We start from the raw sequence: 14813 nt of genomic DNA, 5'->3' as shown, positions 1-14813 counted from the left end.
CAATAGAATGCTCATTAGTAGCTCAACATGTCTCTAATTGTATTTTCATAGTAACAACTATAGAATCAAAATTCATGCAGTGTGTTTTGACAGTTGTGTTTCTAGATCTATGTTCAAACATCATGCTTTTTGCATTGTGAGGATTTTACAGTTCAGTTACAAAACATGAATCAAACATGCATTTGCAAGCCTGTCACGGTTACATGACTGGTTAGGATGGCACACTCCTTTGATACACTATATGCAAAGCTTACCGGATGCCTAGATGCCAGTCCAGGATTCGGGAGAAGATAGTGTACATCGTTTTGTCGTCAAAGTCGTTGATGGTGACGGTGTTGAAATGGCGCATGAAGCGAGCTGTGATTGGGTTCCTGCCTCCACCTAAGGAAGAGGAAAACAATGTGAACGGTTAGATCAAATACTATCTGACTTGGTTGTAATTTCCAAAAAAAAAACAGATGTTTTCAAGTTGAACTGGTGTGGTGAACAACTCATTAAACCCACTACACGACGAGGCGCCATACAGGCAAAAGTTTAAATCCAACGATCTACAGTTGCCTTTCTCAGTTTGAGGGACCTAAACCAGCACCAAGGAACCATCAGGAACCAGCCATACTTGGGTTGTTCAGTATATGCACACATGCCTTGTCTATATCCGTTCACCATTATCATGTTCAGGAGAATAAGATATTGAAGAACAATATGCATAAAGAATTGGTAACGATCTCACTTTTCACTTGCTAATGTGACTGTATCACTATTTTGTGACAGAAATTATCCGCTTGGTCCTAGGACCAAAGAACATCCACAGAAAGGACATCAAACACCTGTTTTAGACCTTCAAACAGCTCTGCGACACTACATACCAGGTGGTCCCATGGCGCACATGATCTGGATGTCCACCAAGTTGATCGTGGTGCACTCCTTGGTTTCGTACCAGTTCCAGTGGTCCAGCCATTGGCGTAGAAGCTCTACAGGGGGCTGGGCACCATACGTCTCCCTAGCCGGCATATTGACGTCATCCACAAACACCACCTGGAGACACAGGTCATGGTACAGGGCTTAGTGGAACGGTTCACGCTACACACTCATGGGGTACGCTGGTGGGAGAATGCATAATGTGTTCCACTGGAATGTGAATGCAGAGTGGAATCAACAGTCCAACGCATAATCAGAAAAAGACAACTCCAGAGATGAAAATAACCCGGATAGTTGGCAGGATAGTCAAGCAATCTACTCATCGCGGATGAATGCTCGAAAAAAAGACATAACCCCTTACCAGCTCAAGAAGACAATGTGGATAAATGTGTCTGCTAAGTAACTCAATTGTAGCAAATAATAATGGGAAGAACCGAAGAGGAACCCACGTACCATTTTCTTTCCCAATGGAGGCCCAAACACTCCCTTGCGCCTCTTGTCCAGCTTGGACATGATAATGTTCTGGGTCTCTGCGGCCGTGGTCTGGGCTGAGAAGTTGATGAGTAGTGGACTGTACACGTCCTTCTCGAGTTTGTTCAACAGGAAGTCCTGGAGAGAGGGTGTTGGACGACGGGTAAGAAAAATAAGTGTTCATTTATAAACAGTATAGTATCATTCTGGCAGTGGGCACAATCGCAAAACTACATGAAACATATTTCATTCAGCAGATAATGTTTTTGCTTGAAAAACAAAAGCATTTATACAATGTATACGAAATAATTAAAATGATGATTAGCAAAATGATGATAAGCAAGATGTTGATATCAAACTTGACTGGTATTATAGAAGTTGAAGGGTTGCTTTCATAATCAAATAAGGCCTGAACTAACTTAAGACATCCGAATGTGAATAAATTTTGTTTTATAGAGTGTGATTTAATTATTCTGTATGGTCTTAATTTGGTTGAGTCACGTAGTGCTGTGCTTATGGCCGAAGCCAACAGGCCCTTTGAGGAAAATAAAGAGTTTTGTTGCCTTCTCAACAAATTGTCTATTCATGTTCACAATAAAAGATGCTTCCAAAAGTGATCAAGACATCACAGTGAACCTTTTGTAGTACGATTGCATTCCCCAAGCATCCAGTCTCCAGCGGTCTATTCATCTCTCCGGATTGTAAATAATAGCTGTGGTTGATTTGAAGTCCATTAAGTTAGATGGTGGTAGTTTAAAGGTAGCTAAGCATAAATCTGTGGTAACATAATTGGAAAGTAGTGGATTTTCAAGACCTTCTAATGAGCCTTTTAGAAGTAAAAGAACAAGCAAATGCAAATAAATAACATTACCATCAAACCTGAACTTTCCTCTAACATACAAAGGACTATTAGGGAAGGGAACATTTTTATAACCATATTATTTACAATAGCCAGGTCCTGCAGATTAAAGGCTCTTTAAAGGCCTGATCATTATAAAACCAGTGTTGACTAGTCCCTAAAATTAATCAATGCCTCATCGGCTATGAGGCCTTCGTGTGTTATTGTGTCCTACACACAGGCTATGAGGCCTACGTGTGTTATCGTGTCCTACACACAGGCTATGAGGCCTCTGTTTGTTGTGTCCTACACACAGGCTAGGAGGCCTAAGTGAGTTAATGTGTCCTACACACAGGCTAGGAGGCCTAAGTGTGTTAATATGTCCTACACACAGGCTATGAGGCCTACGTGTGTTATTGTGTCCTACACACAGACTATGAGGCCTACGTGTGTTAAGGTGTCCTACACAAAGGCTATGAAGCCTACTTGTGTTATCGTGTCCTACACAAAGGCTATGAGGCATACGTGTGTTATCCTGTCCTATACACAGGCTATTAGGCTGACGTGTGTAATCGTGTCCTTCACACAGGCTATTAGGCCTGCCTGTTATTGTGTGCTACACACAGGCTATGAGGCCTACGTGTGTTATTGTGTTCTTTGCACAGGCTATGAGGCCTACATGTGTTATCCTGTCCTACACACAGGCTATGATGCCTACTTGTGTTATGACGTGTGTAGGCCTCATACTCATAGGCTTCTTAGAGTTCTCATCGTAAGTGATATGACCAAGCTATATCTCCCAAATATAAGATGGAGTTTGAGATTAAACTAATGTCTGTCGGTCTAATGTCCTGTCATAAGCCCTGTATTCTCAAAATGAAAATAATTGCTATTATCTTAAAAGGGACATGTTATGAAAACAACACTTTTCCTGGGATTTGGGGTGTTGTTTTGGGTCTCTGGTGCTCCCAAACTCATACAAACTTTGAAAAAAGTCTGTACATGACTTTTCAGTGAGATATGCACTTCTGAAAGTACCCAGCCCGGCAGCTCAGCTCCGGGGGTACAATCCCTTTCTCTGCCGGACTGCCGCCGAGCTCCCCACGCCGGACTGCCGCCGAAGCTTTGGCTTCGAAGCTGCTGTCGAAGCCGTCAGTCCGCCGCCGTGGCGCCGTGTCGCCACGGCGGCAGTCCAGCAGCTCCGGCGGTGTACTCCGGGAGCTGAACTGCCGCCGATGCTTCAAGGTCCGGCGGGGGGAGCTCGGCGGCAGTCCGGCAGCTAAGCTCCCGGAGTGCAATCCCTTTCTCCTCCATGTCGCGGTTCAATATAGACTTCAGAGAGTCAAGGCCGAAGTTCCTTTCCCCCAATTCTTCTCAACCATGGCCGAGATAACCCCCACTACGAATCTTTACTTGTAGTACCAGAGACGTCAGACGCATTCTTTATGATTCACAATATCATCCGCACATAGTTTTTTGCCGTGATATTAGATATAATATTATATAGACACCTATATATTACATAATATTATTATTATATTATATTACATGGATATAGTCAGAGCTCCAGGAGTCCGCACACGGCAACAATCCCTTCTCCTCCATGCTGTGGTTTATTGACCAATGAGCTACTGACAGCTCATTGGTCAATGGGCAGTAGCGTATTTGCATTAAAGCTACAGACACCAGAAACAGCGCATTCTGAAGGGACTGAAACAGAGGGGAATAGCGGTAGGCGAACAGCTTCAAAAACATGTTTTCTGGAACTCATATACTATGTTTATTTGTTGGGAAAACACCATAATATGTCTCCTTTAAATCATTGAGTCTCAGTGTTGGTCTGGGCACGTCATATTTACTAAAACAATTAAATGTCTGTTGGTGTTTGTTAATCTGTCTATTTGTAAAAAAGATTGATTGCAAATGTATGTAGTCATAAATGCATACCTCCCCCTCTCCCAGCCTCCCCCTTATTCCTTCATGTTTGATATGTACAGAATGTGTATCAGTGAATTTTCTGTCTGTGTGTGTCAGTGTTATCATGCATTGGAACGGATATTCCTCCCTGTGAGTTAGCAGATGAATAATTGATAGGGGCCGTTCATGTGATTGATTGGAGGGTTTAGGTGGTGGGGGTCGTTTTCCTCCCCCTACCCAGCCCACCTTCATCACCACCACCTCCCACTTGGCTGGAAAGAGAAGGTGCCGCTTGGCTTTCTCGCTCCAGTCCAGACCAAGCCGGGCCAGGAACTGTAGCACATTTCTCTTTGGCAACACGTTCACTCTATTTAGGGGGAAGTGGAGCAACAATGGAGGCCAATGCTCATTTATCAGGGCTGTCCGGCCTGATATCCCGCCTTGGCCTATTAGACCATGGTGCTGGACCTGTTTCTACCCTGCGAGGCTGTCAGGCAGGCAGGCAGCTGGGGCCCAGGAAAAGGGGGTTAGGAAGGTGGAGAGCGCGCCTGACTGGAGGGAGAACTCTGCTCTGTGTGCTCCACTACAAACACACACACATGAACACACACACACACATTCACAAGTCGGGACGCAGGAACAGGTGATGTGATATAGTTAAAGAGCAGACTGTGGGACTAGGGTCTGGGATATAAATACTTACGTCTGCCCAGGGATAGCCCCCAGCCTTCGGAGGTGGGCATTCCACACCTGGTGTCTGGAGATGATTTGTGTGTTCAGAGCACTGGGGAGTGTGTTTTTTGCTGCACTGCTGTAGGCTACATCTGCGTTGCTTTTGTGAGTCTGTGTGTGGTGTGAATGCTAATTGGAAGGCACGGCATAGATTTTGCATACTACAAGCCGTATCGTTTAGTGTTCACCCTTCAAAATCCTGAAAAGGATAACTATCGATGTAGCTCTGTTTACAACTCAGCCTGAATGATTTCCCCTTAGTCCAAATCAATTGCAATCTCCATGTACTTGACTCATCCCTTGCAATGCGAATGGGATTTCAGACTGTGGATTATTTAGGAATGAATTACTAAATCGAAACCTTGAACCGATTTGGCAGTACAGTGACCAGCCAGGACACCTGCCAGGTATAGCTGCCTGGACATTCAGGGCTCCAGACCAACTTCCTAACTTTCTTTTTTAGGTGATCCAGCACAAAATGTAGGTGCACCCAAATTTTCCATTGCGCCGCCTTGAACGCCATAAGGTCGCTCCATAACTTTCATATAATATGAATGATTTTTAAATAAGGTGTAGAGAAATCCTTATAAGTAGTAGTCTTTATAAGGAGCACAATTATATATAAATATACAAATAACGTTTTTCAAGTGCCTCACTGAGCTGAAATTGAACGTTTCAAACTCAAACATTAAGCAAAATAAAACATTTCCAAATAAAAGGGCTTTTGTGGTTAATTCCCCCCTAAAACCACATTGTGCTCCAACACTATATTCCATCCTATATTCATAGGTGATTTTTCTGCAATTGAATATGCTAACTCATACAAAAATCATGCACGACTACATGTTCTGAATGGGGGCGGGTCACAATGAATGGGGCCGAGGTGATTGACAGTACAGATGATATCGCTCTTTGGTTGACAGCGGGAGAGGGAGAGGGAGAGGATATGGAAGAGGGAAGGTTTTAAAACATTTAGGGTACAGAATAATAAAGGCCTGCATGAGACTCATGTGGTCCTACCAACAAAAGTAGAAAATTATAAACCAATGCAATGACCCACGACAATGGACCCCACAAAACGCACAAACTTAAATACGCAATACACGGCAGGCTTAAATAAATTCAAACTCCCTTGTAAGCTTGTTCAATCTTAAAGATATGGAGAGGAGATGGAAGACGGATCCGTGCAGTCCTTTAGGTTGTTTAACACGCAGTGGGTTGTTTAACACGCCTGCTGTTTATTGCGTCTTTAGGTTTGTGTGTGTCGTGGGGTCCAGACTCTCAGTAGTAGGGCTTGTTGGAACAGTAGGCTTAGTTTTTTGAATGAGAAACTTTATATGTTTCTACCTCGCCAGATTTTCCCTCGTCTTTTGTTGTCTTTAATTCTTACTCCGTTTCAGTTACTCTGGCGCTCAGGTCGCTCGCAATTTTTAAACACACACAAGCAGTGAACAGGACCACAGCCAATCAGAGGCAAAGAAACAACCGCGCTCTTTCACATATTGGTTTTAGACCACGATATGATCCTACCATGAGTGGGAGTTTGGTCACAGGAGAACACAGAGAGATGATGCGATGCAAAGGAAATTTATGTTTTCACCCGGCCAGCGTTACAGTTATTAGTAGAATCAAAGCATCAAATAAGTTCAAGACTCAGATTTTCTTGTCATTGACTCTCCATTAAAACAGGGGGGGGGGGGGGGGGAACAAAGTGAAAGTGAAAGTGAAACCCGTTATGGTGTGCATGAGCTATGATAAGGCACTCACTATGATGTAGACACTCTTGCCGGTACCGGTGGGCCCAACGAAGATGGTGGGCTTTTGGTGCGTGACGAGCATCTCCATCAGCGCCGTGTAGCGCACCGTGTTCTCCGTGGGCACGATGATCTCGTTGAACTGTATGTCCTTGCATATAGCGGGTGTTGCCTTTAACTCATCCGTCCACAGTTCCCACCTGCCGGGGCCCTTTGAGCGACAAGGACATAGGACTGGGTGAGACACGGCCCTCTACTGTAGTCCTTGTGATTTGATTTGGCGAGGGTCCTCCCAAAAAAATATTCCAGTCCTACACCTGTCCTTCCGTCATGTTCAAAACCTATTAAGGTCACAATAGTAATTCTCGTTCTCAGCCTCAATTGTATAAGTGGCATCGGATGATAGCTTCTGATAAATCTTCTGCTTAATGTTAACATATGATGCAAATCGACCCTGTATGTGACAAAGATCTAAACATCAATAAGACTAAATGACGTCTCACCTTTTGAAAGAATCAGAATACTTTAAAATGCCACAAAGCAAAGCATTGCAACTTTGCAACTGTTCAGTAGTCTCTAATATGTCCAATATCGTCATTATCTACACAATTTCTTTTTCGTTTTGAACTGTGCTAAATGTTACAAATACTGTGATCAGTGGCTGCCACCGACCTCCTTGACGAAGCGGTACTGGTAGAGCGTGCCCTCCGAGGGCAGCGGGACGGTCAACTGCTTGGCCGGAGGCTCCACTGAGGCCAGGATGCCGTGGAGCACACGGGTGTCTTCGCTCAGAGGGCCGACCAGCACCTCTCGCACCACGCCGTCGAACCGGACCCGGCCCAGATCGTCACAGCTGGCCCCCACCGACCACACCAGGCAGAACACAAAGATGCCCTTGCAAATGACGAAGAAGCAGTGGGTTTAGTGTTTTCTTGTGGTTTTAGAGGGGGAATAAGACCCATTGTCTTAAAACTGGGAAGTATGCCCACAGGCGGGTGCGCTGATAATCTGCCATGAAAACTGGGTGACACTGTTTTGCTAGTCTGCCCTGTGGGTAATGTATTATGGAGTGTTAAACAGGGAAAATCAACACAAACTTCACGCCCCATTATGTCACCCTGTCTCTACCTGTACCCCATTACCACTGCTTTGTTCCCAGCAAAGTGCTCATTGTGTTGCGCCGTGACCCACTCCGAATCTTTAACGGCCCACAGAAGACTTTATGACAGTAACCTCCCAGCGATGCATCTATACAACCCACAAAATCAAATGAGACAGCTTTCCGAGCCATTGGGGGGGATTGTTAGCGATGTAAAGTGTACATAAATGGGCATGTATGATGAGTGTACATCAGAGTGAATCGTGAAACCTGAATGAGTGGAATTAAGGGTGGAAATGAGGCTTGGCAGTCCCACCGTCACCCCTGCTGTGCCAAAGCTGATTAATTGGAGACACTGATAATGACTAGCTGGGGGAACCAGGGGGGTAGGGATGCGAGGCATTCATCAGTGATGTGTGCCACAGGGATAATAGCTGCCCCTCTGCACAGATATGAGAAGAGCAAAGAGGAAAATCAACGGGAACTCACGCAGAGTACTACATAGTGCTCATCAGCCAAAAGTACACAGTGCTATTTGAGGCTTTGTCTCTGCAGAGCGGGGTCATCCCCCTTGGGGCGGGGTAAGCAGAATGCACTCTTTTGGTTTTCTTTAAAAGGTCAGTGAAGAACTGGTTGCATGTGTGGGTCTGAGGGGGGCGGTACTGTGGGTATCATGGAGTTCAAAGATGGACAGTTAAAATTCTAATGATGGCGTGAAAAGAGTTAGAATTAGGAAGTTAAACAGATAAATAATAACATCTGTCCATCCATCCATCTGCCTGTCTCAAAACGACGACATTATTTCTATGTACACTGTAACGATATAAAAACATTCAAGACATTTAACACCCACGTTAAGGTTTGAACTTAATAAACATGGTAATGAAAACCAAAAGCGCAGAGGTGTTGTCTTGCAAAGAGGATATCATCCCTTTTACCTCCAACCAGGAGCAAATATCTCTGTCGTTCATGCTTTTGATGCTGGCCTCGTCGTCAAACTCATCCATCATGCAGTCCATTAGGTTCATCAGGGACCTGACCAGGTTGGTGTCAGAGGTGGGGGACAGCTCCTGAACGGCGGCCAGGGAAGAGCCATGTTAGGAGCCGCTAAACAACCACATGTCCATGCGGACAGAGCCAGATACAGGACTTTTTAGTGAGAAGACAAAGTTCTAACTAAAAATAGTATGATAATAGAACAGGGCAGGGCAACATTTTTAATGTCCTGTGTCAATCATAAAAAACCATACCTTGTGTGCCGATATTTTATTCGATGCATATTTGTTTTATTTTAATACAGGCTACTAAATAAACTGCGGTGTAAGTATTCTATGTTGTGACAAGGATTTTATTTCCTTCAGAATAGTGCCAGTATATTGTATGTATTGATTATGAATAAATCCACGATTTAAAAAATATATCTTCTACGGCCACTAATGTTGTGATGCATTGGTTCCGTAAAAACTGGATTTTCTTTTCTTGCTGATTGGAGCTAAGCAATGCCAACACTAGGTTGAGCTCCAACGCTCCATAGAGAATGAATGGCACTGCCACATGTGGTTCAGTTTGAGCAGAAAGATGCACAAGGTTACTTGATCCCAAGTTTATTTGTTTAATGTCCTGGTTTATGACCACTCACATGGTTTATGAACGTAAATTAACTCAAGTAGATTTATGGATTGAACAGAAATACATAATGTTTATAATTAATATGAAAATATCTAAAATGATCCAAAAATACATATCCAAATATTTTCCGTGCATGCCACTGTAAATGACCCTGCATGACAGCCGTTACCAGCACTATGATTCTCTTTTCTTTATTTGACAATGATTTTCATATTAAGCAAGCAGGATTTACATCTACTACAACATTTTTTAATTCATGCAAAAAGGTAAATAATATTCTGAATATTCATTTTTTTTCATACACATTCAACACAAAAAAGTACACTTTTTTTTACATTAGAGTAGAAAAAGTAAACCAGCTGTGAAGTTATATTCTCAACATTTATATTCCCTCTAATTATTAGAATATATAACAGAGAGAGACACAAACACACCCATCAACACACACACAGCGTAACCAAGTGTGTGTTACCTTGGTGGCCTTGCGTACGAGCTGCAGGCATGCGGGCAGCACACGGTGAAACAGGCCAGTGATGAGGTCCTGGTGCATATCACTGACGGTGGAGGCCAGCGTGGCGAGCCAGGACAGCAGCAGAGGCTGCCAGCCCAGCATGTGGGGCTCCATGTAGATCATTCCACAACGGGACACCTGTGACACAAGAGCACGTACACACATTTCAGCATGCCCCCATGTTCACATGCATGAGTAGCTTCAGTCGTAAGGGCAGTTATGTTTTCTTCATGGGATTGCTGCAGAGGCCGCCATGTACTGTGTGTCCTAAAAGACAGCTCCGGCGTGTTGAGGGGAGAGTGATCGCCTGGGTACATTTTCAATCTGGTGCCGGTGGCGGAAGCACTGAAACAGACCTCATCTGGCGCCCATCTAAGTACACGCCAGGGTAAGTGCTCACTTTTACTGCCTCTGCTATCGTGAACCGAGTACCGCATTTGACACTATAGAACCACAGCATATTTTCTTTATGTGTTCATCTGAAGTGTGTGTGTGAATTTCTACAGATATAAAAAAACCTGCTTTTGTCGAAAGACGAAAGGGATTCACTGCTACCAGTCGACAATGCAACGGTGGCAGTTGCATGTGTGTGTTGTTGTGTGGGTATGTCAATGAGTGTGTCTGCTATTTGTTATTTGTGGTTCTTTGTGTTGTTGTTTAGGCAAAGTGCTTCTGACATGCAGAACCTATACAATGAATAAGACTATTTAAACAGCATGTCTGAGTCAATTGGTGTGACAAAGGAAGTGCCAGGTGACAATGGAAAATAACAACTACAGTACTTAGTGATGGGTGGTGGCCTGATTTTTAAAGAAGCCTTGAAAATGAGGCTCCACGATTATGAACACCATGGAAGAAGAAACTCAAAGATCCTCTGAATATAAAAATCAGGAAGACATATAAAGACCCCAGAATATGGGGTCTTTGTGTTTGTTCTTCTTCTATTGTAGTGTCTGAAGGAGTCTTGCAAAAGACACAAAAGACTGATAAGCAGCAGGGTTCTTGCATTGCAGGTAAGTGGCGTGCAGGTAAGGCAGTTAGGAGGAAACCAGTAGGAGGAAGTATGGAGGCATAGAAAGGATAACTTTTAAAAGAAGAGGAAGAAAGAAGGGAGAACAGTGCACAATAAACGCTGACTACAAGCACATGAGAGCAGTGTGTGTGTGTGTGTGTGTGTGTGTGTGTGTGTGTGTATGTGTGTGTGTTTGTGGTGTGTTCAATGGCACGACTGGTGTGTATGTGTGTGGTGTATGTGTTTGTGTGTGTGTGTGTGGTGGCTGCTCCACCTTGATCATGAGGATTTTTTGAAGCCCCGATCTCTGAGAGGATGAAGGAACACAGATGCTACAGAAGAACCAAAATAGAGCCGCTGTTAGCCGTGATGTGAAGCAAAGCAGCGAGAGGCCTTCTAAGTACAGAGGCCTTCTAAGTACCGTGTTACCAACATCTTGCCTCACCATCACACACAACTTTTTCTGCAGAACTGCCCTCTCATGTTTTCAGTTCTTGAGTTGAACTCTTCTGAACATCTGCACAAACAGCTGTGTTTTTTAATACCGAGGAGATTAGAGAAATCGAACAATACTAACTAAAGCTGTTTTTGCGTGGAGACACCTGCGCCACATCTGGCCTTCGAAGATGGCACAAATACGTGCATGTCTCAAGAACATCTGGGTATGAGTATTATTGAGTTGTCTCAGAGCATGCCGTATCTTGTCGTTATTTGTAAAAAAAAAAAAATCCTAAAGTTAAAGAGAAGCGTACAGCTATATTCCTGGACTTCGGCTGCGTTCATTACAAAAAACAACAAATCAGCAGACGGGAGGAGATGGTTAAAGAATGGAGAGAGAAAGGGAAAGGAAAGAATGGAAGAAGGCAATGCATGGGCCTGCATCCATCTATGCCAGCTTCCAATGTCCCAGCGTAATGCTATTATGAACCTAGATTCAGGATTTTCTGCACACTGACAATGTTATGACATTCCATGAAAGCAGACATCTCTGTGCATTAGTTGTCTCAGCATTTTATGCTAATGACCTTCCGATTTCTTTGCTTTTTTACATCCAGTGACATTTGCCGTCTTTGTTTGTGCCATTAATGCCATGGGTTACTTCAGTTTACATCATCATCAAGTAAGAAGCTGCCAACACAGAGTGGCCTGGTGTCTTCTGGTTGCCAGCTACCTTTGCATCTCAGATAAATTCCGGAAATGTTTCCATTCAGGGACTACACACTGTTCAAATTATATTATGATCTGATTTTTTAACAGCTTTATTAAAAAAGCTAATTGTATGACTATAATAGTAGTTTCATCTTTTTTTCAATATAGATCTTCTCTTACATGTTTAGTATATCCTGAAGCTTATTTGATGTAAAATATTGTCAAATGTTAAATGTTGTAGTTTAATCTAGTCACACGATAAATCTATAGACATGTAGTTAATTTAGTGTGTGTGTGTGTGTGTGTGTGTGTGTGTGTGTGTGTGTGTGTGTGTGTGTGTGTGTGTGTGTGTGTGTGTGTGTGTGTGTGTGTGCGCGTTTGTGTTTGTGTGTGTGTGTGTGTGTGTGTGTGTGTGTGTGTGTGTGTGTGTGTGTGTGTGTGTGTGTGTGTGTGTGTGTGTGTGTGTGTGTGTGTGTGTGACCAACCGTGGCAGGGGAAGCCACCTCGAGGTCCATGGGCTCAAAGATGAGGCTCATCTGCGGGGACATCTGGATGATCTCGCCGCTCATAAGACACAGCTTCTTGTTGTCGTCCAGCACTGTGTTCATGTTCTCGATCCACACAGCGTCCACCGGCCCGTCAAAGATTAGCCACTTCCTGTCTGGGCTCTGGGGCCAGAAAGACACATTGTTGGTCCAACAAGTCACTTCAGACAGTTTGAACTTATTTTATTGGTCTCAAGCTCTGAGACCAATAAAGTTATCTATTATTTATAAATTAAATTCTTACATATTGATTTAATAATAGTGACCCTTTTCACTTCAAGTCGAAATACTAGAAATACTCAAATAATCAGACAGCAATGCTGGTTATTATGTTCTCCTTTCCATTACAGGGCAGAACATTTGATTTTGTTTTGATCCATTTGTTATGACTGAATATTTCCCCAGTGGATTAACTGACTAAAACTGGTTTAACTGAGACTGAGGTAGATTCTACCCGCCCTAAAAAGCAGAAAAGCTTTATGACTGGAGCCATGCTAAAACATGGGTACATCTGGTGAGTTGCCTTTGAAAAGACGGAGACAGCTTAGAGCCTCATTTTTGCTGGTTTATAATTTGAAAACAATAAATAAAATAGCATACGTATACATTAGCTGATCAACTAACAGTGTAGGACTCTTAAGTTGATCAGCAAATGTCATTGTCAAAATGTAATATTGCGCTCTAGTGTTCTCATGTTCAAATAATGTTCTCAACACTCGGTATCAATGTAAGATATTGTTGGACTGGGTAGCCCATTCTGCCGGCGATTTGAGTTCGTCCTGCATAGGGTTCTGGAGAAGAGCATTACATTGCTTTCTGGTTCCGATACGTGTTTACGGGAGCCAATCACCAAGCTGGCTTTTCCCCCTGGCGCGCTATTTTCTGGTTTAACACAATGACGACAGGGAAGCGACGGCAAGCAGCCAATAGCGTACAGAGTCATTTGAACTAGGCCCGTTGATCGTGCCTCTTGTGCTGAAGAAAATGACAGCAGCTTCCCCAGACCAACGTGCAATCTACGATTGATCTTGGTCTGGCAATAGCCAGACTAACATGTTGTACCTTTCAATATAAAAACCTATTTGAGACATCAAGAGTCAAGTCATTTTTTTATTTGGAGAATATATGTGAACTATTTGAAATTTTGATATCACTCTGTGTCAAACTTGCTAAATTCCAATTTATAATTAGTTAGACTGTTTTAAAGATAATGGGACACGCTTCAATATTCCAAACTCTGAACGCTATTTTAATTAAAGTGAAAATAACAGCTAATCTTTCCAGCAGGTTGGCCCTGGGTTCTTGAAACTGTATTAGTTGAGGGTACGGGAAGGTTTTATTCTCGATTAAAAGTTTGCGCGAAAAGCTCCAAAACACTTTAGACCGAAGCTGGGGTTACTCTCAACGCCCACTCAAAACCCTTCCCTTTCATGAATTAATTCTTCTGTAAAAAAAAAGTTTGGCACAGCTTTTGGGGTGACTTGAGGATCCATGAGCGTAGTGCTATTCAAATGCAGCAGAGAGTGTTTAATACATGTCATAATGTCTCAGGGGAGGATCTGCACCGACACCGAGTGGCAGTTCCGGCGCGAGCTGAGGTTGCTTTTAAATTAATTTGTTGTAATTTTAACAAGCGGGCGCTGGTGGTGGCGGTGGCTGGGCCGCGGGCCATAAGGCGCACTGGTAAGAGGGGGTGTAATGTAATGATCTACAGAGAGAGCGCTGGCTCTGGGAACATCCAGCGTCTACAAGCTAATTAGGTTGTGTATGCAGATCTCGCCCCCATCGCCGTGTCTCTCCAGACCTCTGTAGACAAAAGTAATTGCTGCCATGAAGCTTTAAAGGAGTGTGTATGTCAGTTTGTGTGTGTGTGTGTGTGTGTGTGTGTGTGTGTGTGTGTGTGTGTGTGTGTGTGTGTGTGTGTGTGTGTGTGTGTGTGTGTGTGTGTGTGTGTGTGTGTGTGTGTGTGTGTGTGTCAGTGTGGTTGTCGTTGTGTTTGAACTCCACATCAATATGGATCCATTTTTAATAGTTGGGCTTTTTTTTGTGCACCAGTCCGCTATTTAGTTCCAGTAGGTTGTTGAGTACAGGCCTGGCCATCATTAAAGTGTACTCTTGAGTCAGTGCATGTATGCTGGTTTCTCACCATGGGAGGTATCACAGGAGTTTTGTGTGACATCAATATTATTATTACTACTGTTCAATACTAACGTGCGGGTTAAGAGCAACAACTTTAAT

At 43.4% G+C, this 14813-nt stretch overlaps 1 protein-coding gene across 1 annotated transcript in view; it reads right to left on the bottom strand.

The window, feature by feature from the left end:
- Positions 1-14813, bottom strand: part of dnah7 (dynein, axonemal, heavy chain 7) — a 101222-nt gene that overhangs the window by 45890 nt on the left and 40519 nt on the right. Inside the window, exons 33-40 of the mRNA XM_060039404.1 lie at positions 12516-12698; positions 9831-10007; positions 8668-8799; positions 7303-7524; positions 6644-6841; positions 1372-1527; positions 867-1035; positions 255-381 (exon numbers count right to left, since the gene is read on the bottom strand). Coding sequence (XP_059895387.1) covers positions 255-381; positions 867-1035; positions 1372-1527; positions 6644-6841; positions 7303-7524; positions 8668-8799; positions 9831-10007; positions 12516-12698 — 1364 coding nt within the window. The remainder of the gene's footprint in view (positions 1-254; positions 382-866; positions 1036-1371; positions 1528-6643; positions 6842-7302; positions 7525-8667; positions 8800-9830; positions 10008-12515; positions 12699-14813) is intronic.

The sequence above is a fragment of the Gadus macrocephalus genome, chromosome 20 (genome assembly GCF_031168955.1).
Source record: "Gadus macrocephalus chromosome 20, ASM3116895v1".
Classification (NCBI taxonomy): domain Eukaryota; kingdom Metazoa; phylum Chordata; class Actinopteri; order Gadiformes; family Gadidae; genus Gadus; species Gadus macrocephalus.
The sequence above is the reverse complement of the archived record's forward strand: the minus strand, read 5'-3'. Positions and strand labels throughout refer to the sequence as shown.